The 27972-nt window shown below is 40.6% G+C and overlaps 2 protein-coding genes across 3 annotated transcripts; both read left to right on the forward strand.

The window, feature by feature from the left end:
• The first annotated feature begins 7 nt into the window (after positions 1-7).
• Positions 8-12077, forward strand: LOC120300178 (protocadherin alpha-1-like). 2 transcript variants are annotated; one of them, XM_039325831.1, is made up of 2 exons: positions 8-2216; positions 2456-2696. In XM_039325831.1, exons 1-2 carry the CDS (start codon positions 372-374, stop codon positions 2561-2563), a joined length of 1953 nt encoding a protein of 650 aa, XP_039181765.1. In that variant the 5' UTR covers positions 8-371; the 3' UTR covers positions 2564-2696. The 2 variants fall into 2 exon arrangements, with proteins under 2 accessions (XP_039181765.1, XP_039181764.1); XM_039325830.1 differs by adding an exon at positions 11062-12077 and having other exon boundaries at positions 9-2732.
• LOC120300182 (protocadherin alpha-5-like) lies at positions 12076-26487 on the forward strand. The gene is made up of 2 exons (XM_039325837.1): positions 12076-14614; positions 25972-26487. The coding sequence occupies exons 1-2, from the start codon at positions 12257-12259 to the stop codon at positions 26011-26013; spliced, it is 2400 nt and encodes a 799-aa protein (XP_039181771.1). The 5' UTR covers positions 12076-12256; the 3' UTR covers positions 26014-26487.
• Positions 26488-27972: the final 1485 nt, after the last annotated feature.

The following is a 27972-nucleotide window of genomic DNA, read 5'->3' on the forward strand; positions in this document are numbered from 1 at the left end:
AAGAACAAAAGAAGTAAAACTACACATCAGAGATACATAAAGGAATAGCAAGCATTCCTATCACAGACACTGAATAAAGAATGGAGGTCTGTTTCTCCATTTTGAAATGAGGCCACAAGAGGTCGCTGTTTCCTAAGGAAAGCCTCTAAGTGAAACTGAAAATGCGGAGCCCCTCCCTTAAAGGGACCGACATTCCTGCCGGCCAGATCCACAAGGGAAATATCGAACAACAGAGAAATCTCAACAAGCCAAAATCCAACCTATGAAAACTTGCCAGTATGGCTGGGCTACGTGGGCTCCGCTCCTGACCCCTTGAAGGCAAGGTATTAGAGAAAAAGAGAAGAGCTTGCGGTGCTGTGCCTGTGTCTGCGATGCTTACCTGGCCGACGGGGCTGCTGCAGCTGCTTCTGCTCCAGACCGCCTGGAAAATGGGGAGCGGCCAGCTCCATTATTCTGTGCTGGAGGAATCCCAGCACGGCACCTTTGTGGGCCGCATCGCCCAGGATCTGGGGTTGGAGGTGAGCGAGCTGGTGCCTCGGATGTTCCGGATGCTGTCCAAAGGAGAGGAGGACTATTTTGAGGTAAACCTGCAGAATGGGATCTTGTTTGTAAATTCCCGGATAGACAGGGAGGAGCTGTGTGCCAAGACTGCAGACTGTGTCCTTCATCTGGAGGTGATTGTGGAGAAACCTCTGAGGTTCTTCCATGTGGAGGTTGAAGTCAAAGACATGAATGACAATGCTCCCGTCTTCTCTGCCAGGGAACAGATCCTGAGCATGGCTGAACTCACAACAGCATCTGGTACCCGATTCCCTTTAGAGGGAGCCTCTGATGCAGATATTGGTACTAATGCTCTGTTAACCCACAGGCTCAGCCCAAACAAATATTTTGCTCTTGATACAGGAAATGATGAAGATGGGAGTACATCTGTAGTACTTGTGTTAAAGGTTCCACTTGACAGGGAGGAGAGCCCTGTGCATCATTTAGTACTGACAGCCACTGATGGGGGTGAACCAAAACTCACAGGAACTGTTCAGCTGGTCATCAATGTGCTGGATGTTAATGACAACCCTCCTGTATTTAATCAATCTGTTTATAGGGTAAAATTGCTAGAAAACACTTCTAGTGGGTCATTAGTTATTACTCTGAATGCAACAGATTTAGATGAGGGGATTAATAGGGAAATATTGTATTTTTTTAGTAACAAAGTACCTACACATGTCTCAAAGCTATTTAGTATAAATTCTGATATTGGGGAAATCAGAATAATTGGAAAATTGGATTACGAAGAAAGTAAGTTCTATGAACTTCCAATTGTAGCAGAAGATAAAGGCAATTCTCCATTATTTGGACACTGTAAGGTTCTCATAGAAGTATTGGACATAAACGACAATATTCCAGAATTATCTGTGAATTCTCTCTCTGTGTCACTGCCAGAGGACTCCCCTCCAGGGACTGTGGTAGCCATCCTCAGTGCTTCTGACAGGGATTCTGGCACCAATGGACAAATCAACTGTTTCCTCTTGCCCACTGGAGTACCCTTCAGACTCGAATCCACATTCAAGAACTACTACTCCCTGACTGTTGGTGCAGTCTTAGATCGAGAGCAGGTGGCTGAGTACAGGATGGTTGTGACAGTGGAAGATCAGGGTGTTCCAGCCCTGTCTTCTAGCATCAGCCTCTTAGTGCCTATCAGTGACATAAATGATAATGCTCCAACTTTTCCACAGCCCTCTTACACAGTCTTTGTGAAAGAGAACAATCCCCCTGGTGCTCACATCTTCACAGTATCTGCCTTGGACCCAGATGTAGCTGAGAATGCCCTGATCACCTATTGGATAGATGAGAAGCTATGGCCATTGACAAGCTACATCTCTGTACATTCGGAGAGTGGAAAGCTCTATGCTCTGCAGTCCTTGGACTATGAGGAGTTGAAACTGCTGGAGTTCCAGGTGAGAGCCAAGGATGCTGGAATGCCCTCCTTGTGTGGCAATGCGACTGTTCAGGTATTTGTGCTGGACGAGAATGACAACGCACCTGCCGTGACAGGATCATCAGAAGAGAACCTGATTCTTCTGGTGGTCCCCGTGATGCCTGGGCATATTGTTGGCAAGATCCATGCCTTGGATGCAGATTCTGGCTACAATGCGTGGCTCAGGTATGAACTGGTTGAAGAAAGCAGTGGTCCATGGTCTGTGGGGCAGTATAGCGGTGAGGTGAGTACCAAATATCCTCTGGATGAATCAGAAGGAGGCAAAATCCAAAATGTTCTGGTTCTTGTGAAGGACCATGGAAAGCCTCAGCTCTCAGCCACAGCTACCCTGAGTGTGTCTCTGGTGACAAGTGGTCAGACAATCAAAACTGATATTAATCTTCAAAGGTCAGGGGAGAGCTTTGTGCCCCTTGTGGACTCGATCAACGTCTATCTGATCATTGCCATCTGCTCTGTTTCCAGCCTCTTCTTGCTGGCCAGTCTCATCTACGTGGCCCTGCGATGCCACTGCAAGGCAAAGGAATCCATGGTTTATGGCCCTGGCATGGCCACCCTGGTCTGTGCCAGTGAAGTGGGCAGCTGGTCCTATTCCAATCGCCACAGCCACATCCTGGCAGGGGTGAGCACAGAGGCTGGTGCCAAGAGTGACCTCATGATTTTCAGTCCCAACATTCCTGTCTTTTCAGATAATGGGGAACTAATCAATGGGGTTGATGTGCCCCCAGATTCTGCTAAAAAGGTGAGTCCAGCTCTTGGAGTCCTTCTCATCTGCTCAGCCTCCTATTTTAATGCTTATCATTTAGGATTAGTCTTGGGACAATGTTGTTTTTGAATTGTTAGGTTTTGGCACTGATGGCAAATAAATTGATTTACAAAATACTTTTTTTATAAAAATATTTTTCCAATTTGAGTAACTATAGAAAGGTGCAAAGAAAGTTTGTCATTTATCTGAAAGGAAACATTAATGAATGTTTTTTCTATTGTTGATAATTTTGTTATTTGATGAATCAATTCTCAACTTTGTGTGACAATATTTATGGCTAGCATAAATTGCAAATGTTAAAACTTTATTAATCTGCTAGATGACACAGAACTTTACTTGTAAGTTTGTTTGGGAGAGTTTATATGTTAATATATTGTTGGAAATTTAGAAATAAAGTATAATATTGTAAAGGAGTTAATATTGGATAGAAATAATACATTTATAATACAGAAATTATAACTGATAATTGGATAGTACATCATTACTATAATGACCAAAGATCTCCTTGTACTACTGATCTTTAATCCAAACTGGAATGGCCATCTCAGTTTAACTACCATTAGGTGGATTCTTTTATCCTGTTTTCATTGCGATGTTTGCAGTGTCAGCATTTTGAGATTGGAAGGAATCAAGTGATGTTCCCAAGCCAAGGTCCCTCCTAATCCTTATATTCTATAACTCTCTTCAAATCTTTGAGAGTGGCGTCAACTTAGCATATGTTTTTGAAGTGGGGAAGGATTATGTCAGGGGTCTTCAAACTTGGCCCTTTTATGACTTGTAGAATTCTGGGAGTTGAAGTCCACAAGTCACAAAAGGGCCAAGTTTGAAGACCCCTAGATTATGTCATATTAAAACCAGGTCTTTATCTTATATAGCTGAATGAATAATCTGAGAAAATAGATGAAGTATGTGGGGATTGAAAGAGGAAAATCCTTGCAACCTTCAACAAAATAAGGTTTTGACAGTTCAGCAGTGTTTCCCAACTTTGTCAAGTTGTAGATGTGTGGTCCTGAGCTTCCCGAATTCTCAGCAAAGGGCAGCTGACAGGGAAATCTGAGCCTGCAAGCCTACATAGCTGAAAAAGATGGAGCTCAAGGATACCTGTTGTATTCTGAGAGGCTCATGGAGCAATTAAGCAGTAAAGGCTAAAAATCTGCTTGGATTTTTGAAGAACATATCAAATGGGGGCTCTGTTCGTTTAATCAGACATTTTTCTCAGCACAGATGTCCTTTGCCTGTCTTTTACTTCTGTAAGGTATTTTCATCTTCGCAGTCTATTTTATAAGCCTGGGGTTTTTTTAGTGGTCCCCCATATATGTACTCAGATTCCAGCCATCCTTTTATATTCTTCTGATCAGCCAAGGTCAGCTGGGTGTTTCATCATTTTACTGGAACTGTAGGAATGGTACATTTTACCAAGGCATTTGACAAAGTACATTGTAACTTTCTGATTAGTAAACTTGTGAAATGTGAAATGTGAACCTGATTCCTTGGTAACTTGAAATATGTATTGAAAGAATACTGATCAAAAATTCACAGAATCATAGGAATGCAAGGGACCTTGGAGGTTTTCTAGTCCAGCCCCCTGCTCAAGTCCGGAGACTATATACCATCCTGGACAAATAGATGTTCAGTCTGTTCTTGAAGAGATACAGTATGGAACAGCAATAGCTCCAGGAGACAAACTATTTACTTGATTAATTGTTCTTACTGTCAAATGTCATTGCTGAAGAAGCTTCTTGGATGAGAAGCGAAATATCTTCTAAGAAAAACAAGAAAGTCCAGTTACCTCGTGAAAAAAGCACCTTTCTCCTTAGTTCTAGGTTGGACCTCTCTTTAACAAGCATTAACAAGTAGATCCCCTCTTCTGTGTAACAGCCTCTCAAGTACTATTGGCTCTCACAGCTATTATGTCACCACTAATCCTTCTCTTTAATGGAGTAGATGTACCAAGATTTCTCAACTGTTCATCATACATATATACGTATATACTTATGTGTGTGTATACAAACACACACACACACACACACACACACACACACACACACACACACAAAACACTAAACTGGCAGAAATAGCCAACATCCAGAAGATAGGCTCAAGATCCAGATGGATCTCAACAGACTTGAACCATGGGCCCTATCTAACAAAATGAAATTCATGTAGAGAAAATTAAGGCAAGTAAGAGCAAATGTACAGAAAGGATTAGGTGAAACCTGGCACAAGAGTAGCAACTATGAAAGCAATCTTGAAGTCCTAGTGGACAACCACTTAAATATGAGCCAGCTGTGTGCAGCAGTAGCAGCAGCTAAAAAAGCCAATTAGCAGTGGGATAGAATCAATAACACGTGAAGTACTAGTACTGCTTTATAAAGCCACAGTAAGACCACACTTAAAATATTGTATCCAGTTTTGGTCACCATATTATAAAAAAGATGTAGAGACTCTGGAAAGAGTGCAGAAAAGAGCAGCAAAGATGATTAGAGGGCTGGAGGCTAAAGGAGGGCTGGAGGCATATGAAGAATGATTGCAGGAATTGGGTATGTCCAGTCTAATGAAAAGAGGGACTAGGGGTGACACAATAGCAATGTTCCAATATTTGAAGGGCTGCTGCAAAGAAGAGGGAGTCAACTTATTTTCCAAAACACCAAAGTGCAGGACAAGAAACAATGGATGGAAACTAATCAAGGAGAGAAGCGACCTAGAAATTGCCTAACAGTGAGAACAATTAATCAGAGGAATGGCTTGCCTTCAGAAATTGTGGGTGCCCCATTAGTTGAGGCTTTTAAGAAGAGATTGAACAGCCACCTCTCTAGAATGGTATAGGGGCTCCTTTTTGAGCAGCGGGTTGAAGTAGATGACCTCCAAGATCCCTTCCGTTATTCTGTTTGATATGATCAGTTCTCACAATGTAGATGCTATCCCTTTGTTGATGCAGCCTAGGACTGCATTGACATTTTTGGCAGCTGCAATATAATATTGGCTCATACTTAAGTGGTGGTCCATTAGGACACAAGATCTCTTTCACAGTTATTATTGTTGAGCCAGCTACCGACTATTCCATATCTGTGCATTGGTTTTTTCTTGCCCAAGGGTAAGACCTTGCTTTTCTCACCACTGAACTGCATCTTGTGGATAGGATCCATGGCTCAAGTCTGTCAAGATCCTGAATCTTGAGTCTATCTTCCAAAGAATTAGCAACTCATCAAACTGAAGTCAAGTATGTAGAGTCAAACTTCTGTGGCTAATATTTGATGGTAGATCCCATGATTCCCAACTTTACATTGCTAAATTTGTTTTTCTTTTTAACACTTTAGGGGAGGGGTTGAGTGGGAGAAAGAGAGAGCACAGAAGAAAATAATATTTAAAACAAAGGAAAAAAGAAAATAATAATATACTTGAAACTTTAATACTTAATCCTCAATTATATAAGAATATAAAATCTACCAGTCTTTATATTATGTATGTAAGGATAATAAATCCATATTTTTAATATGATGATGAATTCAGCTTTTTGCATATAATTCTAAATATCTTCAATCTATATTTCTCTTTCCAAAACCATTGTAAGAAAGTTACAAGTGTTAAACCAAAATGCGATAATAATGGGTCAAGCCTAAATCATGCGGATATGTATGTCCTTCAATATTTTGTCTTATTTATATATGATTGCTGCATGCAATATTATAACTACAAATGCACATCTTCAAAGTATTGTAAATGGTAAGTTCAGTGAGAGAGAGAAATCTGTTTTATTAAAAACAGCTTCTTTAGTAAGATCTATTTTGATACCATGTTGAAAGAAAAGTGTGATTGTTTTGTTAATTGTTGATGCTATTAGAGCATGATCAAATATTACTATATCTTTATCTATCCACTGATATAAGAATAGGAATACTAAAGAATATTTGAGAACAAGCCTGATTTTATTTTTTATTTTTTATTATTAATTTATTTGCTAGGGCAGATGAAAAAATCACCATATATCCATCATATGCTCTTATAGTACTTTCCATGTACGTGACTTAAACTGAGTTGGGATAGTATTATGATCTACAAAGACTCTTAAACCTTGTTTTTTTATTTTTATTTTAATTGTCATATTGGTATGCTTCCATTTTTATTCCAATCATAGGATCATAAAGCCTTTAAAATGGCAGTACACGTAACAATGTAAAACAATAAGACATCCTCAATAAATTTAAAACATTCATGATAAACAATAAACTTTAAAATATCCATGATAGAAAATAACTAGAACAATGATTCCCTGTGGTCACAATATACTAAACCCCACAGCAACTGTCCCATGACAATTATACCACGTTTTACAGTTTACAGTTATCAAAGTAGTAGCAAGATGACTTACTGGAGACTTTCTGGCATATTCTGGCATATTATTGTTTTCTAAAAGATTGTCATAGTTAATCTAATATTCAAAGGGAGATTGGATTTGGCTAGTCTGAAGAAAAGAAGAAACAGGGGTTACATGTAGCAGTATTCCTGTATCTGAGGGGCTTCCACAGAGAAGAGGGGGTCAAATTATTCTCCAAAACAGCAGAGGGCAGGACAAGAAACAATTGTTGGAAACTAATCAAAGAGAGAAGCAACCTAGAATTAAGGAGAAACTTCCTGATAATGAGGACAATTAACCAGTGGAACAGCTTGCCTTCAGAAATCGTTGGTGCTCCATCATGGGAGGTTTTTAAGAAGAAACTAGGCAGTTACTTGTCTGAAGTGATATAGGGTCTCCTGCTCGAGCAGGGGGCTGGACTAGAAGACCTCCAAGGTCCCTTCCAGCTCTATTCTATTCTAAAGATTGCTCATTCATGTTGAGGTTATGATAAAAAAAAAACCCACCTGGTTTCAGTCTGGACTTGTGGGATTATCTGGAACTTCTCCCACGATATATGCACTAGATTGAGTGATTCTGACTAGAACAGGAGGCTTTGAATATACCTTGGTACCGAGCTATACATGGTTACTCATTCTTCTCTACAAGAAAGTTGTAGAAGAGACAGTTGCTACTATCCAACAGCATGGATAGACATGGATGATATAGTACCAGATGATTGGGCCCCTTGGATTGAATAGCTGAGGATCTTTTGGAGTACTAAGGGTATTTTTGGTATCTCTGGATGAAAGCATGCAGGATACTAAACTGCTGATTTAGGAGGAGAAAATTCAAAATCTGAAGACAGACTTAAGCGGGAACATGGAACATAAGAAGCAAAAACACAGAGAAAAAGGAAATAGATCAACCACACATTGACATTATAGGCATTAGAAAACTGAAACGAAGTGCAATGGAACATGTTTAATCATAGCTGACTACTTAGGATATGAAAAACAGAGCAATAAGAGTGTTGCCTTTATTATCAGGAGAATATAACAAGAGCAATACTTGGCTACACTGCAATCAATGACAAAATAATATTAATTAGGCTTCCTGAACAACCCTTTAATATGCTGATTATCTAAGTTTATGTTCCCAAAACTGATGCAGAAAAAGAGGCGGTCAATAACTTTTATGGTGAAATTGTGATTTGAATATTCAGTAGAACTTAGAAGCAAAGTATGCTGCGTATGTATATTGGATTGCAAAAATTAGAAAAATTAAGGAAGAAAATAGAATTGGACTCCATGGCTTAGAAAATGGAAATGAGGTGGGAGAACCACACATCAATTTCTGTCAGTCCAATTGAATTGACTATATCATTGGTACGAAGAAGTAGAAGAGCTCAGTTTATAAGAACAAAGATGTGGCCAGGGACTAACCATAACATTTCGAAGGAGAACTTCCAGAATTGCTTTGAACTGTGGAATAAACAGTTCCATGGAACAAAAAATAGAAATTTCCCAGAAAGAAGCCAGAACCAAGAAATACAAAGATGTCAGGGTAGAAACCTCACAAAGAATTTTAGAGAAGTCTTAGAAGAGACAAGAAGCAATATTATAAGATCTGTAACAATACTAAAGACAGAAATAGACTTGGGGAAATAAAGGAAAGTGTTGCAAAAGTCTTCAAACTCAGAAGGAGGTTCAAACCTTGAATTAATATAATAATGGATAGATAATAATTGACTGAAAAATGAAAGAAAAATGAAAGGAGTCATAGCAGTTTTCCTGCTGTTTTTAAGAAGCCTTCACTGGATCCATCTGTACTTGAGCATTTTAGACCAGTCTCCGAAACAAGATTTTTGAAAAGGTGTTGTAGTTGTCATAACAGAGGGTCCTGGAGGAAACTGATTATTTGGATTCCTTTCAGATTTCAGATCTGGATATGACACAGAGAGATCATTGGCCTGACTGATTCATGACCTCTGACAGAACTGAGATGAGGGTAATGCAGTCATACTGGTTCTTCTTGATCTCTCACCAGATTTTCATGGGCTCAACCCAGATAAAATTGTGGCTGAGAGTTTCTGAGGGTGTTTCATTTTTACAGGTATGCTTAATGATCCAAAGTTATGGCTGTTGCAGTGCCCTCTTGTCACTTGATTGTTATCTGGGCATTTAGCAATCCAATCCCCATCATGATTGGTTGCCCAGTGCCCTGTAATAATATGATCACCTTTTGAAACCTTCCCTGCCGGCTTCTCCAGAAAGTCAATAGGGAAGCTGGCAAGGAAGGTCAAAATCCACTATTGCCTGTTGACAGAACTCTCCCCTGTTTCTGAGATCTGACTGAAATAGGTCCATCTCAAAATCCAAGCAGGATTTTGGCATGCAGTGTTTGCCGTGTGGGGCCCGGCAACCGGCTTCCAGAGACAACTTTCATTTCTGGAGACTGGCTATAAACTCCCAAATCACCATTACCAAGTAGAGGTCCCTAATCACATTATTTTGGCTAGGACCCTGTAGAAATGTCACAGACCCAATTCAGCCAGATAAGAAACGTCACTGCAGACAATAATCCCAAAGGTGCTTTTCAAAAGACAACCGGACTTTCTTTGTTTTTTCTTGAAAATGTTTCACTTCTCATCCAAGAAGCTTCTTCAGTTCATGGATGAGAAGTGAAACATTTTCAAGAAAAAACAAAGTCCAGTTGCTTTTTGAAAAGCACCTTTGGGACAACTACAACTTGGATGATTGAGAATCTCCATAGACGTTAGAGATTAATTAAGCTATATGAAACAACTGATTGCCTATAATGCAAGTTTGTCTTCTACCTGCAGTGATTCAAACGCTTAGTTTCCACCTTCTCATGAATTAACAAGTTCTTTGTGTAGCTCTTGGTGGCATTGAAGGTGATTGTTAGGAGCAGAACCACAATAATTGAAGTCCCTTATATCACCCATGTGCCCAAGGGAACAAGCTATCTTTGGGGCTGACAGACAAATCACCCATGAATTCTTGCTTGGAGCCCTTGCTAAATTTGTAGATAATGCCAAAGACTCAAATGACATAAGAATGGACATCTTTACTGAGAATCGTGATGCCCTCTGAGGTGGATTCATGCTATGCTTTTGGGATAATGGAGCTGGAGTGGACAAGTATACATCCAAGTGCTTCAAGACTTGAGCAGAACAAGAAGTGAAGAAAGCAGAACATGTGCCTTGGATTGTGGAAGAGAAGGCACAAGAAGCAGAAAACAAAGCCTATGCTTTAAAGTTGTGGCTGGGAGGAGATCTTACCAGGGAATCCAGTGTATGCTGAGTCAGCTTCAAGACGTAGCAATAACTATGTGCAGAGAGGCAGATGTTAAAAAGATGATCAGGGAGGCAAAACAGCAAGCACTAAAGAAGCCAAAAGAATTGAACTTCATTTTTGGTGTGAACATAGAGCAACGGTATCTGGATGGGATGTTTTGTCTACAATTGCAGTCAGTTGATTAAGATGTATGAAAAGGCGGGCTGAAGCTGGAAGGTGACATGGTATGTGGTGGAGTTGTGGGGTAGTGGATGTCCCCTCCCTTGTTTTTGACCTATACACAACAAGAAAATCTTTGCAGATGCAAAAGAATATCGGCACTTGTTAAAAACAATGGGAGAGCATTTGGCTCAATATTGGAAGGATATTGAAGTTGCTCAGAAAGGCATTAGCAAGTTTTGGGATGACTTTGGTTACCAATCTGCAAAGCAGCTCCCATCAAATGAATTGCATTACAAAGGTGGAGAGCCATAGAGATCCCAACTACTATTCAATGTGACGTATGTTTGAAATGGCAGACACTCCCATTCCAACTCAGTTCTGTGGAGCACGAAAATTATTGTTGAGTGTTAACATAAGTGCCAGCATTGGCTCTTGGCTTATTTTTCACAGATAGCCTAATGAAACCTTTAACTTGTTTTCTTGGTCACAGGGTGGAGGAGATGGAACACTGGACAATTCCAATTTTATAAGCACAAACATTTCTTGTTGGTGGTTTCTACATTCAAGCTACTCTACCTAAGCAATAAAAAACTACAGTAAAGGTTTTTGAAAAACAAAAACAGATAAACCCTCTAGATCAGGGGTGTCAAACTCGCAACGTCACATGACGTGTCGTGATGTGTGAAAAATAAAGGTACAAATTTCTTCATAATGGTTAGATGTTTAGTAGGTGTGTGTGTGTGTGTGTATAAAGGAAAAAAATGGAAAATTCTCATGTGAGGTTATTTAGCGACATTAAGTCATTTGAAATAAAAAAGAGTAAAGTTTGAATTTCACTATCTTTTCTGTCTCAAAAGATTTAGTACAAGATTTAGTACATAAGCTAAGCATCATATGAAATACACAGATTAGATTAATTGCAACATATAATTTACTTCAGGAATAAGCCACTTAAGACATCACATGAGTTTTGAGAACTTGCTTTTTAAATTTGCCTAAAAAGTTCAAGAGCTGCATATCCAGCCAAGATCTGAGAAATAAAACTAAAAAGTACTTCTGCTTTCATAGCATTTGAATAACCTTATGCAGTTCTTTGGAATTAATGTTTGTGATCTTGGTCAAAAGTCTGATTCAAATGGTTTGCAACTAATTCAACTTTCTCTCACTTGTCTGGTGCTCCTCTATTGGGAACAATGGGAAAGAGGGCCAGAGAAGCAGACAAATATCCATTCCATTCCATTCCATTCCATTCCATGAAAGCACCAAGGGTTGAATGTAAGACCTAAATTAATATAATAGTTAAAAAACAAAAGGAAAACTACACATCAGAGATACATAAAGGAACAGCAATCCCTCAAAGGAAAAAAGTATCACAGACGCTGAATAAAAGAATGGAGGTCTGTTTCTCCATTTCGAAACGCGGTCACAAGAGGTCGCTGTTTCCTAAGGAAAGCCTCTAAGTGAAACTGAAAATGCAGAGCCCCTCCCTTAAAGGGACCGACATTCCTGCCGGCCAGATCCACAAGGGAAATATCGAACAACAGAAAAATCTCAACAATCCAAGGTCCAACCTATGAAAGCATTGCCAGTATGGCTGGGCTACGTGGGCTCCGCTCCTGACCCCTTGAAAGCAAGGTATTTAGAGGAAAAGAGAAGAGCTTGCGGGTGCTGTGCCTGTGTCTGCGATGCTTACCTGGCCGACGGGGCTGCTGCAGCTGCTTCTGCTCCAGACCGCCTGGAAAATGGGGAGCGGCCAGCTCCATTATTCTGTGCTGGAGGAATCTCAGCACGGCACCTTTGTGGGCCGCATCGCCCAGGATCTGGGGTTGGAGGTGAGCGAGCTGGTGCCTCGGATGTTCCGGATGCTGTCCAAAGGAGAGAAGGACTATTTTGAGGTAAACCTGCAGAATGGGATCTTGTTTGTAAATTCCCGGATAGACAGGGAGGAGCTGTGTGCCAAGACTGCAGACTGTGTCCTTCATCTGGAGGTGATTGTGGAGAAACCTCTGAGGTTCTTCCATGTGGAGGTTGAAATCAAAGACATGAATGACAATGCTCCCGTCTTCTCTGCTAGGGAACAGATCCTGAGCATGGCTGAAATCCTAACAGCATCTGGTACCCGATTCCCTTTAAAGGGAGCCTCTGATGCAGATATTGGTACTAATGCTCTGTTAAATTACAAGCTCAGCCCAAACAAACATTTTGCTCTTGATACAGGAAATGATGAAGATGATAGTAAATCTGTAGTACTTGTGTTAAAGGTTCCGCTTGACAGGGAGGAGAGCCCTGTGCATCATTTAGTACTGACAGCCACTGATGGGGGTGAACCAAAACTCACAGGAACTGTTCAGCTGGTCATCAATGTGCTGGATGTTAATGACAACCCTCCTGTATTTAACCAATCTGTTTACAGGGTAAAGTTGCTAGAAAATACAGCTAGTGGATCATTAGTTATTACTCTGAATGCTACAGACTTAGATGAGGGGATTAATAGGGAAATCTCTTATTTTTTTACTGATAGCCTAGATTATGTCACAAAGTTGTTTGGTATAAAGTCTGATACTGGGGAAATCAGAGTTATTGGAAAATTGGATTATGAAGAAAGTAAGTTCTATGAACTTCCAATTGTAGCAGAAGATAAAGGCAATTCTCCATTATCAGGACACTGTAAAGTTCTCATTGAAGTGTTGGACATGAATGACAATATTCCAGAATTATCTGTGAATTCTCTCTCTGTGCCACTGCCAGAGGACTCCCCTCCAGGGACTGTGGTAGCCATCCTCAGTGCTTCTGACAGGGATTCTGGCACCAATGGACAAATCAGCTGTTTCCTCTTTCCCCCTGGAGTACCCTTCAAACTCGAATCCACATTCAAGAACTACTACTCCCTGATTGTTGGTGCAGTCCTAGATCGAGAGCAGGTGGCTGAGTATAGGATGGTTGTGACAGTGGAAGATCAGGGTGTCCCACCACTGTCTTCTAGCATCAGCCTCTTAGTGCCTATCAGTGACATAAATGATCATGCTCCAGCCTTCACACAGCCCTCCTACACAGTCTTTGTGAAGGAGAACAATCCCCCTGGTGCTCACATCTTCACAGTATCTGCCTTGGACCCAGACGTAGCTGAGAATGCCCTGATCACCTATTGGATAGACGAGAAGCTGTGGCCATTGTCAAGCTACATCTCTGTACATTCAGAGAGTGGAAAGCTCTATGCTCTGCAGTCCTTGGACTATGAGGAGTTGAAACTGCTGGAGTTCCAGGTGAGAGCCAAGGATGCTGGAATGCCCTCCTTGTGTGGCAATGCGACTGTTCAGGTCTTTGTGCTGGATGAGAACGACAACACACCTGTCGTGTCAGGATCATCAGAAGAGAACCTGATTCTTCTAGTGGTCCCCGTGATGCCTGGGCATATTGTAGGCAAGATCCATGCCTTGGATGCGGATTCTGGCTACAATGCATGGCTCAGGTACGAACTGGTTGAAGAAAGCAGCAGTCCATGGTCTGTGGGCCAGTATAGCGGTGAGGTGAGTACCAAATATCCTCTGGATGAATCAGAAGGAGGCAAAATCCAGAGTGTTCTGGTTCTGGTGAAGGACCATGGAAAACCTCAGCTCTCAGCCACAGCCACTCTGAGTGTGTCTCTGGTGACAAGTGGTCAGACAATCAAAACGGATATTAATCTTCGAAGGTCAGGGGAGAGCTTCGTGCCCCTGGTGGACTCGATCAACGTCTATCTGATCATTGCCATCTGCTCTGTTTCCAGCCTCTTCTTGCTGGCCACTCTCATCTACGTGGCCCTGCGATGCCACTGCAAGGCAAAGGAATCCATGGTTTATGGCCCTGGCATGGCCACCCTGGTCTGTGCCAGTGAAGTGGGCAGCTGGTCCTATTCCAATCGTCACAGCCACATCCTGGCAGGGGTGAACACAGAGGCTGGTGCCAAGAGTGACCTTATGATTTTCAGTCCCAACATTCCTGTTTTTGCAGATAATGGGGAATTAATCAATGGGACTGATATTCCCCCAGATTCTACTAAAAAGGTGAGTCTAGCTCTTGGAGTACTTCTCATCTGCCCAGCATCCTATTTTAATGCTTATCATTTAGGATTATGTCTTGGGACAATGTTGTGTTTGAATTGTTATCTTTTGAGACTGATGGTAAATAAATTTAGAAATTTACAAATCACTAATACTTTTTTATGAAGAAATATTTTTCCAATTTGAGAAGCTACAAAGAAGAAGATACAAAGAAAAGTTTGTACTTAATTGACAGTAAGTGAATCTGTCTTATAATGACACTAAAGCTAAGTAGACCCTTCACCTTATATAATCATTTTGCCATGCCAAAGTATTTTTTATCTTTGTCTTTTTTACAGGTGGACATTACTGAATTATTTTTCTTTTGTTGATAATTTTATTATTCAATGAATCAGTTTTCAATGTGATGCCTCATTTTGTACAATATTTATGGCTAGCATAAATTGCAAACCTTGAAACTTCATTAATCGGCTAAAGCAGTGGTTCTTAACCTTTTTGAATGAATCGCCCCCTTGAGCCAATGAGGAAGTTGTCATCGCCCCCCTCCCCCAACATAACCTCTCAATCACAACATAGGAAATAATTCTTCGATTTATGCAAACACTTTTTTGTTTTCTTTAAAATTGTCATCAGGACATATCGATGCAAATAATTTATTTCCAGTCCTTTTCCCGTATCTCCCATATTCTGGCCAATGGCGCGCCACTGTATGGGTTGACACTGCTGCGCAATGCGCATGAAGATAAGTGATGCGTATTCACATATGTACGGCGTTCTGTACTGAAGATAGCTGGAGGAACATTTGGAAACACAATTCAATCCACTAATAGCGAGCGATCTGATGTTTTTGTATGACAGATATACAGCGATTCACTGTATGAAAAAGTCTCAAAAGTGTCCCCCAAGCTTCTCGCTCCATCGCCCCCATATTGCCCCCTTTTTGTTCCTTCACCCCCGTGTTGCCCCTTTTTGTTCCATCGCCCCCCTGAAAAATGAAATCGCCTCCTGGGGGGCAATATCGCCCAGGTTAAGAACCACTGTGCTAGATGACACAGAACTTTATTTGTAAGTTTGGCGTCAACTTAGTATGTGTTTTTGGAGTGAGAAAGGATTATGTCATATTAAAACTCAGGTCTTTATCTTATGTAGCTGAACGAATAATCCAAGAAAATAGATGAAGTATGAGGGGATTGAAGGAGGGAATCTTCAACAAAATAAGATTTGGGGATCTAAGGTTTTGGCAGCTCAGCAGTGTTTCCCAACCTTGCCAAGTTGTAGATGTGTGGTCCTGAGCTCCCCGAATTCTCAGCAAAGGGCAGCTGACAGGGAAATCTGAGCCTGCAAGCCTACATAGCTGAAAATGATGGAGCTCAGGGATACCTGTTGTATTCTGAGAGGCTCATGGAGCAATTAAGCAGTAAAGGCTAAAAATCTGCTTGGATTTTTCAAGAACATGTCAAATGGGGGCTCTGTTCATTTAATCAGACATTTTTCTCAATACAGATGTGCTTTGCCAGTCCTTTGCTTCTATGAGGGTTTTTTTTTTATCTTCACAATCTATTTTGTAAGCCTGGGATGTCTTGGTGGTCCCCCATCTACATACAGTTCAGCCATGTTTACTTTCTTGAGATCAGCCAAGGTCAGCTGGGTGGTCTCTTACTCTAAGAGTTACTCAACTTATTAAAATTGTAGGAATGGTATGAACATCTGTAACATACTGATTTCACCAAGTCATTAGACAAAGTATACTGTAACTCAGGGGTTCTCAACCTTGGCAACTTTAAGACTTGTGGACTTCAACTCCCAGAATTCCTCAGCCAACTTTGCTGAGGAATTCTGGGAGTTGAAGTCCACAAGTCTTAAATTTGCCAAGGTTGAGGACACCTGCTGTAACTTTCTGATTAATAAGCTTGTTAAATGTGAACCTGATACCTTGCTGATTCAATGAATCTATAGCTGAGTTGAAATATTCATTGAAAGAATACTGATCAAAAACTCATAGAATCACAGGACTCCAAAGGACCTTGGACGTCTTCTAGTCTAGCCGGCTACTCAAGGTAAAAGACCACATACCATCCTGGACAAATAGTGGTCGAGTCTATTCCTGAAAAGCTATAGCAATTGAGCACTCACAACTCCAGGAAGCAACTTTTTCCCTTGATTAATTGTTTTCATTGTCAGGAGATTTTTCCTTAGTTGGATCTCCCTTTAATATGTTTCCACCCATACTTCTTGCTTTCTTTTACTTTGGAGAATATGTCCATCCTGTCTTCTCTGTGACAGCCCACCAAGAAGTAGAAATCTGCTTGATGTCATCCCTAGTCCTTCTCTTTATTAGACTAGGCATACCCAAACCCTGCAACCATTCATTGCATACTTTTGTCTCCAGTCTCCTAATCATCTTTATTGCTCTTCCCTGCTTTTTCTTTTTTCTTGCTGATTAACCATGGATTATCCACAGCCTAATGTGGGTTTGGCCAAGGGGTGAAACATAGTTTTCCATGAAAGTTGAAGGACTAGGGGTGACATGATAGCAGTGTTTTAATATGTAGAGGCCTGCCATAAAGAAGAGGGATTCAACTTATTCTCCAAAGCACCCAAAGACAGAACAAGAAGCAATGGATGGAAACTAATTAAGGAGAGACTCAACCTAGAAATAAGGAAACATTTCCTGATAGTTAGAATAAATAATCAGTGGAATGGCTTGCCTCCAGAAGTTGTGGGTGCTCCATCACTGGAAGTTTTTAAGAAGAGACTGGACAGGCATTCGTCTGAAATGGAACATAGTCTCCTGCTCAAACATGGGGTTGGACTAGAAGATCTCCACCATTCCTTCCAACTCTATTATTCTGTTATTTCTTTGTAGAGTGTTAACATCTTTTTTGTATCCTGGTGACCAAAATTGGATATAGTATTTTAAGTGTGGTCTTAGCAATGCAGTATCAAGTTGACCTAGCACTTCATTTTATCTTGACTCTGACCCTCTCTTCATGCAGCCTACGACTGCATTGGGTTTTTTTTATGACAGCTGCAAGACACTGCTGGCTCATATTTACATGATTGTCCACTAGAATGGGACTTTTTAACCCTTTCACAGATTGTACCACTTTTAGGACATGACAATATTTGAGTACCACCAGTGCTTAGCAAGGTGTCAAAAACTTGATGACTAAAAAAAAGGGGGGGTTACTGATTAGATTCATTTGTTGTTATAGAAATGGCTAGTTTATAATATTATGGAAAAGTAAAAAGTTGAGGTTCAATCTTAATGCTTCCTTCTACTGCAACAGAGGACGTTTGTTCTTTTTCCCTTCTCCCCCTCACTTTTCCCCCTTTTTTCCTCCCCCTGTGTCCTACTATTTGCTTTTGTATTTTATTCTATAATCTAATAAAATATTACAAACTGTAGAAAAAAAGGAAAAAGTACCAGTTTCTTTGGTGGCTGTTCCTTTGCTGAAACACTTTCCCTTTGCACTGACAAATGTATGATGAATTTATCCATGTTTATTAATATACACCACTACCAGCTAGCTCAGGGGTCTTCAAACTTGGCACTTTTATGACTTGTAGACTTCAACTCCCAGAATTCCTCAGCCATCATGGCTGGATGAGGAATTCTGGGAGTTGAAGTCCACAGGTCTTAAAGTTGCTAAGTTTGTAGATCCTTGAGTTAGCTGGTCAGCCCTTCTTAGCTCTCCTTCCACAGTGTAGTAAGAATGCACCCCCCAATCCCTTCCCTGTACCCTTAAAGATACAGGAATCAAGTGCAAAGCAAAAAAGGTTCACAAAATAAAGAAACACATAAACTGGGGGGGGGGTTCTCTTTAAGCTGCCTCAGGTGTGTCATGTGTCACAATGTTGCAACCAACCTGTGACTGAAAGGCTCTGGCAGTTGCAAAAAGCTTTTAAGTTAAGCCTGTTTACCTTCAAAGAAAACTTTCTAAAAGCCATAGACCAGACATGTCAAACTCGCGACGTCATGTGAGTATCGGAGCTTTTCCCCATTGCCAGCAATGGGGTGAGCGCGATTTCCTGGTGACTTGTCCTGTCTATTTGACACCCCTGCCATAGACAGACTCAAGATAAGGAGGTAAAACTAATTACATTTGTTTAAAGGGATTAAACCTATGGAAGCCAACACTTTGGATTCATTGCTAGCCCAAAATACAGACTAAAATATTCCAATAACCAAAGCACACAAAGGAGCCTCTGAATTACAAAATGCTGTAAAAACTGTACAAAAATCAAGCTGCCAGCTGATCCAGAACTAAATAAACCCATCTCCTTTCCGACATGCCGACTTTTCATTTCATTAGTGCTGATTGCATTCTCCTGGCTGGAGAAAACAACCAGGGGATCTTTTCTTCCAGCAACAGCTGCTGCTTCTCTGTCCCTGTTTCCTCCCTGACTGCTGACCTCTCCTTTTCTTTCCCTGTTGTCTTTTTTTCCCCTTTCCTGCCCAAACCACCTTTTATAGCCTCTCCTCTCCCCCCCTTTTCTTCAGTTCACCTCCAGCTCCCATGTTGTTTCTGGAAGCGCCAATCATCTGGAGCAGGTGTGTCAAACTGCCGGCCCATGGGCTGGACGCGTCATGAGGACACCACGCCCACCCCATTGCTGGCAATGGGGAAAAAGCCCCAAGACCTTGCGTGACAGATGTCATGTGACGTTGCGAGTTTGACATGTCTGTTCTGGAACCAATCAGCTGGAGCCCTGCTGGCTCCTGGGGCTTCTGCCGAGCCCAGACAATCCTGCAGCTGCAGCTACCTCTCCCTCAAACTTCGGCTCATTCTCCTCCCCTGCTACACTTGGCTAGGAGTCACATACCACCTGCCACGTGGCAAAGTACCACAGGTGGTACGCGTACCTCCGATTTAAAAGCTGTACACCAGGACACCTAGATCCCTCTCACAGTTACTGCTGTTGAGCCAGGTACCCCCTATTCTATATCTGTGCATTAGGTTTTTCTTGCCTAAGACCTTTTCTTGCAACTGAATTGCATTTTGTTGGATAGGGCACAGTGTTCAATTCTGTCAAGGTCTTTCTAGATCTTGAACAGTTCTACAGTGTTTCTCACAGCTTGGTGTTGTCTGCAAATTTGATGAATTCCCCTTCTATCCCGTTATGTAAATTCTTTATGAAGATGTTGAAGAGTACAGGCCCTAAGACAGAAGTTTGAGATAGCCCACTTTGTACTGCACTTCCCTCCATTTATATGTAGTTCCATTAAGAACTACAGTTGAGTGCAGTTGGTCGGCCAGTTAAAAATCCATCTGGTAATTTTTCTATCTTACCGAGAGGTGGGCTGTGGTCTACTTTGTCAAATGCCTTACTGTATAAGTCAACTATGTCCACAATATTTCACTCATCCACAAGTTTAGTGACTTTGTGAAAAAAATGCAGTAAGTTTTGTCTGGCATGATCTGCCAGCTTCTGGGTTTCTAAGTGTTTGCAGATTCATTGCTTGATTATCTTTTTCAAGATCTTCTCAGTTATTGATATCAGGCTGTTTGGTGTGTAGTTTCCTGGATCCATTTCCCCCCCCCCCTATTTTGAAAATTGGAACAACATCGGTTCTTTTCCATCCTCTTGTAATTCACACATGCTCCAGAATCTTTGAAAGGTATGGTTCAGTGGTTCCAAGATCATGTCTGCCAGCTCCTTCAGAATTTTGAGATTTAATCCATCTGGTCCTCGTGATTTGGACTTGTCTAGAATGGTCAGGTGTTCTCTTACCATTGTGTTGCCTATTTCGACTTTTATTCTTAGTCTGTCTTTTATGGTACTGCTTTTGATAGGTTGGACTATTTTTCCCTTATATGTAAAGAAAAAGGAAAAGATGCAAAGAATGAATTAAGCATTTTCGCTTTCTCCCTGCTGCTCATCACCTCCTTGCCATCTTCTCCCATTTATGGACCAGTTGTTTCCTTGCTTTTTTTCTTGTTTTTCACTTATTGAAAAAAATGTTGAAAGATTTACATGTTGAAAGAGATATTAGACATAGCCAGTTCCCTCAACCATTCATCATATGGTTTAGCTTCCAGTATCTTAATCATCTTTGTTGCTCTCCTCCGCACTACTTCTAGAGTTGCAACATCTTTTTTGTATTGTAGTGACTTGAATTCCATGCAATGTTCCAAGTGTGGCCTTACTAGTGTGCTATTAAGCGGTATTATCACTTCTTGTGATCTTGATGCTGTCCCTCTGTTTGATGCATCATAGGATTGCAACGGCTCTTTTGGCAGCTGCAGCACACTGCTGGCTCATAGTTGAATAAGTCCATTAGGACACCTAGATCCCTCTCACAGTTAATACTGTTGAGCCAAGCGCATTTGGTTTTTCCTGAGTGCAGGACCTTACTTTTCTCAGTGCATCTTGTTGGATAGGGCCCAGTGCTCGAGTCTATCAACATCCTTCTGGATCTTGAGCCTCTCTTCCAAAGAGCTAGTAAATCATCAAACTGAAGGCAAATATCTAGAGTGAAACTTCTGTGGCAGTAGATCCCAAGGCTTGCAACTTTACATACTAAATTTATTTTCGGTTTTGTCATTTTAGGAGAGGAAAGGAGGGAGGGAGGGAATATATCAGAAAAGTATACTTAAAACAGAGGAAAAATGGAGAAAAGGAAACAGACAACTATACTTGAAATTTAATAATTAATCCTTGATCATATAGAATCACATAATATTGACCAGTCTTTATAAAGTAAATAAAGATAAATCCCTATTTTTTAATATAGTGATGAATTCAATTTTTTCACTATAATTTTAAATATCTTCAAATGGTATTTCTCTTTCCAAAATCATTATAAAAAAAGTTACAACTATTAAACTAAAATGCAATAATAGTGAGGCAAGTCTAAAATCTGTATATGTGTGCCCTTCAATATTTTATCTTTTTTGAAACAGAGGACAATTACTATCTGTTACATGCACGGACAAACATTGTCATTTGGGCAACTCTATCTGAGCAAACAAAAACTACAGTAAAGGTTTATGTAAAAAGTCAGATAGATCCTCTTGATTCAAGGTTGACTTGTGATTGTGTTCATGAAATTTACTTTACAGGCTAATGAAAATTGTTATGTGAGGTTATTCAATAACAGACTCTTTAAGTCACGGAATGAAATAAAAGTGGAAATGTTTGAATTTCTGTACTTTTTTCTTCTCAGAAGATTTAGTACAAATTAGTACATGCTAAACAGGATCATATGAAAATAAGTTGTGGAAAAAGTGATAAAAAGCTTTGAAAAAAAAGTAGTACAGAATAAAAAAGGGAACAAAAGAAAAACAAAAGAAAAAAATGCAAATGCAAAACCAGAGAAATAGATGCATAGTTTTTATACCAATGCAATATAATTTTCAAGGGATCACACAAATAGAATTTTGAAACTGGTTTCACTACCTAATTATTGATAGATTCTGACTTCATTAATAACTTAGAATATTAAAAGATTTAGTTCAAAATGATATAAGCTAAACAGGGGGTCATATGAAATACACAGATTAGATTAATTGCAACATATAATTTACTTCAGGAATAAGCCAGTTAAGACATCACATGTTTTGAGAACTTGCTTTTCAAATTTGCCTAAAAGGTTCAAGAGCTGCATATCCAGCCAAGATCTCAGAAATAAAACTAAAAAGTACTTCTGCTTTCATAGCATTTGAATAACCTTATGCGGTTCTTTGAAATTAATGTTACACTGTTTGTGATCTTGGTCAAAAGTCCTGATTCAAATGGTTTGCAACTAATTCAACTTCCCCTCACTTGTCTGGTGCTCCTCTATTGGGAACAGTGGGAAAGATGGCCAGAGAAGCAGACAAATATCCATTCCATTTCATGAAAGCACCAAGGGTTGAATGTAAGATCTAAATTAATATAATAGTTAAAGAACAAAAGAAGTAAAACTACACATCAGAGATACATAAAGGAAGAGCAATCCCTCAAAGGAAAAAAGTATCACAGACGCTGAATAAAGAATGGAGGTCTGTTTCTCCATTTCGAAATGCGGTCACAAGAGGTCGCTGTTTCCTAAGGAAAGCCTCTAAGTGAAACTGAAAATGCAGAGCCCCTCCCTTAAAGGGACCGACATTCCTGCCGGCCAGATCCACAAGGAAAATATCGAACAACAGAGAAATCTGAACACAGAAATCACAGATCCAACCTATGAAAGCATTGCCAGTATGGCTGGGCTACGTGGGCTCCGCTCCTGACCCCTTGAAGGCAAGGTATTTAGAGGAAAAGAGAAGAGCTTGCGGTGCTGTGCCTGTGTCTGCGATGCTTACCTGGCCGACGGGGCTGCTGCAGCTGCTTCTGCTCCAGACCGCCTGGAAAATGGGGAGCGGCCAGCTCCATTATTCTGTGCTGGAGGAATCTCAGCACGGCACCTTTGTGGGCCGCATTGCCCAGGATCTGGGATTGGAGGTGAGCGAGCTGGTGCCTCGGATGTTCCGGATGCTGTCCAAAGGAGAGAAGGACTATTTTGAGGTAAACCTGCAGAATGGGATCTTGTTTGTAAATTCCCGGATAGACAGGGAGGAGCTGTGTGCCAAGACTGCAGACTGTGTCCTTCATCTGGAGGTGATTGTGGAGAAACCTCTGAGGTTCTTCCATGTGGAGGTGGAAGTCAAAGACATGAATGACAATGCTCCCGTCTTCTCTGCCAGGGAACAGATCCTGAGTATGGCTGAATCTGTAACATTCGTTACACGGTTTCCATTAGAGAGAGCCTCTGATGCAGATATTGGTACTAATGCTCTATTGACTTACAAGCTCAGTCCAAACAACCATTTTGCTCTGGATTCAGGAAACGATGAAGATGAGAGTAAATCTGTAGTACTTGTATTGAAGGTTCCACTTGACAGGGAGGAGAGCCCTGTGCATCATTTAGTACTGACAGCCACTGATGGGGGTGAACCAAAACTCACAGGAACTGTTCAGCTGGTCATCAATGTGCTGGATGTTAATGACAACCCTCCTGTATTTAACCAATCTGTTTATAGGATAAAATTGCTAGAAAATACAGCTAGTGGGTCATTAGTTATTACTCTGAATGCTACAGACATAGATGAGGGGATTAATAGGGAAATCTCTTATTTTTTTACAGATAGCCTAGCTCTTCATATTACAAAGATATTTAGTATAAATTCTGATACTGGGAACATCAGAGTAATTGGAAAATTGGATTACGAAGAAAGTAAATTCTATGAACTTCCAATTCTGGCAAAAGATAAAGGCAGTTTTCCATTATCAGGGCACTGTAAAGTTCTCATTGAAGTGTTGGACATGAATGACAATATTCCAGAAATATCTGTGAATTCTCTCTCTGTGCCACTGCCAGAGGACTCTCCTCCAGGGACTGTGGTAGCCATCCTCAGTGCTTCTGACAGGGATTCTGGCACCAATGGACAAATCAGCTGTTTCCTCTTGCCCACTGGAGTACCCTTCAAACTCGAGTCCACATTCAAGAACTACTACTCCCTGTTTGTTGGTGCAGTCCTAGATCGAGAGCAGGTGGCTGAGTACAGGATGGTTGTGACAGTGGAAGATCAGGGTGTCCCACCACTGTCTTCTAGCATCAGCCTCTTAGTGCCTATCAGTGACATAAATGATAATGCTCCAGCCTTCACACAGCCCTCCTATACAGTCTTTGTGAAGGAGAACAATCCCCCTGGTGCTCACATCTTCACAGTATCTGCCTTGGACCCAGATGTAGCTGAGAATGCCCTGATCACCTATTGGATAGACGAGAAGCTGTGGCCATTGTCAAGCTACATCTCTGTACATTCGGAGAGTGGAAAGCTCTATGCTCTGCAGTCCTTGGACTATGAGGAGTTGAAACTGCTGGAGTTCCAGGTGAGAGCCAAGGATGCTGGAATGCCCTCCTTGTGTGGCAATGCGACTGTCCAAGTCTTTGTGCTGGATGAGAATGACAACACACCTGTCGTGTCAGGATCATCAGAAGAGAACCTGATTCTTCTAGTGGTCCCCATGATGCCTGGGCATATTGTAGGCAAGATCCATGCCTTGGATGCGGATTCTGGCTACAATGCGTGGCTCAGGTACGAACTGGTTGAAGAAAGCAATGGTCCATGGTCTGTGGGGCAGTATAGCGGTGAGGTGAGTACCAAATATCCTCTGGATGAGTCAGAAGGAGGCAAAATCCAGAGTGTTCTGGTTCTTGTGAAGGACCATGGGAAGCCTGAGCTCTCAGCCACAGCCACTCTGAGTGTGTCACTTGTGACGAGTGGTCAGACAATCAAAGCGGATATTCAACTCTCCAAGTCAGGAGAGAGCTTCATGTCTCTGGTGAATTCAATCAACATCTATTTGATCATTGCCATCTGCTCTGTTTCCAGCCTGTTCCTGCTGGCTGTTTTTGTTTATATGGCTCTACGATGCCAGTCCAAGGCAAAGGGAGCCATGGTGTATGGTCCTGGCACAGCCACCCTGGTTTGTGCCAGTGAAGTGGGCAGCTGGTCCTATTCCAATCGCCACAGCCACATCCTGGCAGGGGTGAGCACAGAGGCTGGTGCCAAGAGTGACCTTATGATTTTCAGTCCCAACATTCCTGTTTCTGCAGATAATGGGGAACATAGAAATGGAAGTGAACTGCTTCCAGATACATCTAGAGAGGTAAGTTATCCTGCTTGAAATTCTTTCAACTTGATATTTTCCTACTGCCAGTTTTGGAACAGTGTTACTACAATATATGTTTCATAATTTTATCATAGATAATTTTTATAGAAATTCATTGATGAAAATCTGTTAATAGTTTGTTTCGTAACTTAAGTAACTCTTTTACGTATGCCTAGCAGTCTTTCTGATTAAATATTTTTGAAATGGGAGTGGTCACAAATAGATCTTAAGTTTTTTTATAGTTAGCCAACTTTTTCTTCTGTTCTACTCCATTATAAAGAAATATGTTCATTGTCTGCCTGATTCTTTAGTTTGTAATTCATGTATGAATCTCGAAATGGGACTCTAGTGCAGTACTGTACTGATTTTCCTTTTGTCAATACACTGATTCTTTAATGAATGGAATACAAATTTTCAATTACACTTTTTAAACATATTGTGTTTTTTAAGCACAGTTTGCAAACTTTTAAAAATGATTAAAACATTTGTTGTTGCGTCTTCACTTAGGATTTCCAATTAACCATTCATTTAGCAACCATTCAGAGTTATGATATCACTGAATGAGGAAACTTAACCACTGGTCCTTGTAGTTGTGGCCATCGTAGTAGCATCTCTGCTGTGACTTGATCACATATCTTGCACTTGGTGATGGGCTCTCAGTTATGACGGCTGCAATAACCTGAGGTCGTATGTTTGCTCTTTGTGTTCTTCACTATTAGCTTCTGACAAAGTCAGTGGGAAAGCTTGCAGGAAGTTGCTGATGCCCGCCCCCTGATACGGCGTGCTTAAGGACTCGGAGGGATTGGCTTAACGGCAGAATCTGGGACAGCTGCTACTGCTATCATAAGTTGAGGTGACCACGTGTGACACTGTCCTTTTCTGACCATGTGGCTTTTAGTGATGGGGTTGCTTGTCCCAACTACCACTGTTAAGCAAGGACTACCAGTATTGTGAAGTTCCTCACTGGCTGAAAAAAAATGATTCATCAACAACACTCACATTATATATGTTACCTAGACTATCATATTTCTGGAATAAAAGTCATCCAAGATTATGATGCACAGGAAATCAATTTTTCTTCAATGTAAGTGGCCTTGTTAAAAATAAATGTTTCTTATGAGGATTATTTAACAGAGTAACAGAGTTGAAAGAAACCTTGGAGGTCTGAATTATGATACTGGATAGAAATTTTGAAATAGACATTTGAGGTTCATCAATCTGAATTCCTCCAAAGCTTTACACTCTATTCCTGTATTAAGCCTTTGCCCCCTCAAATCCTCTGTGCTGCCTCATCATGCTAGGAAGTTGTTCCTGGGAGAGGAAATGAAGAATTCCAGCAGTTTATTCCAAGGATATATAATCCCAGCAGGGTCAACAAGGTGTGCAGGTAATCCCATTTGTCCAGCTAAAGCAAGCAGGCTTCCATATGGGGCAACAATGATATAGGAAGATGCAGGAGGCTAATAATTACTTTAGTGATAAGGGCAAAGTACATATTGTGGAGGAATATATCACTCTAGCATTCTACCAAAATAACCACATAGATAGAAAATATAAAGTGATAGACAATACAATGCCAGATGCCTCCAATTGAATGTCATTCAACAGGCTACTGAGGAAGAGCTGGGGATCTTTTAGAACATTAATGGTGTTTATGACATGACTAAATTAAAGTTTTTAGGATGTCTAATTGCTGACGTTGCTATGCAAGAAAATGAAATCTGAAGCTGTAAAGACAGAATTATAGTGAGAACGTGAAACATAGGAGTCATGACTATGGGAAAGTTTAAGATAGTGAAAGATGAAATTAATCAAGTACACATTGACATCTTAGGATCAGATAACTGAAATAGATCAGAACTGGACACTTTCAGTCAGAGGATCATACTATTTACTGCTCAGGACATGAAAGACGAAGGAATCAGGAAGAAAAAGTACTTGGATAGAAAGCAGTCACAATAACTGAATAATTAGGCTTTGTGGATAATCTTTTAATATGATGATCATCCAAGTTTAAGCTGCAGGCACTAGTGCAAAAAAAGAGGAGGTTGATGAATTTTATGGTCATGTTCAGACTGAAATAAAACAATTCTAGTAAGATGTGTTGTCTATGGTTGGGGACTAGAATGTTACAACTGGAAATAATTAAGGAGGGCGATGTAATTGGACTGTGTGGCCTAGGAAACGAAAATGATGCAGGAGAACCACTTTTCAATATCTGCCAATAGAAAGATTTCTTCTTGGCTAACATAGTCTTCTAGCAGTCAAAATAATGCCTATATACATGAATATCATTCCATGGAGAACACAGACAATTGGAAGTTTCAAGTAAAATTCAAGTTCTAAGTAAAAAAGAAACCCAACCAGTTTCCATGATATAATCATAACCTACCATTTCAAGAAGAATATCCAGAATCACTTTGAAATTCTTAACCTCATTGATAAGAAAGCAGAGGAACTGTTTGAATGAAATCAAAGAAGTTGTTAAGGATGAATGTGAAAAGAGACTGCCAAAGACCAAGAAATATGAGAAAATATGGATATCAGAACCCATCGAAATTGCCAAAAAGGGAAGAGAAGTCAAGGGCAAGAAAAACAAAGATGTCAGGAAGGAACTTAACAAAGAATTTCAAAAAGCTATTAAAAGACACAAGCCGTATTACAACAATGTCTGCAAACATATTGTAGATGGAAACAGATATGGAAAAACAGAAAAGTCT

The sequence above is a fragment of the Crotalus tigris genome, unplaced genomic scaffold (genome assembly GCF_016545835.1).
Source record: "Crotalus tigris isolate CLP2741 ecotype Arizona unplaced genomic scaffold, ASM1654583v1 scf7180000024339.11422700, whole genome shotgun sequence".
Classification (NCBI taxonomy): Eukaryota; Metazoa; Chordata; class Lepidosauria; order Squamata; family Viperidae; genus Crotalus; species Crotalus tigris.

What these genes read in the sequence shown, in the direction of transcription:
- LOC120300182 (XM_039325837.1), top strand. Translation starts at nt 12,257, where the DNA reads ATGCTTACCTGGCCGACGGGGCTGCTGCAGCTGCTTCTGCTCCAGACC. An exon ending in CCCCAGATTCTACTAAAAAG is followed by an intron (nt 14,615 to 25,971) that starts GTGAGTCTAGCT and finishes CTTCACTATTAG; the next exon opens with CTTCTGACAAAGTCAGTGGG.
- LOC120300178 (XM_039325830.1), top strand. Translation starts at nt 372, where the DNA reads ATGCTTACCTGGCCGACGGGGCTGCTGCAGCTGCTTCTGCTCCAGACC. An exon ending in CCCCAGATTCTGCTAAAAAG is followed by an intron (nt 2,733 to 11,061) that starts GTGAGTCCAGCT and finishes TCTTGGTCACAG; the next exon opens with GGTGGAGGAGATGGAACACT.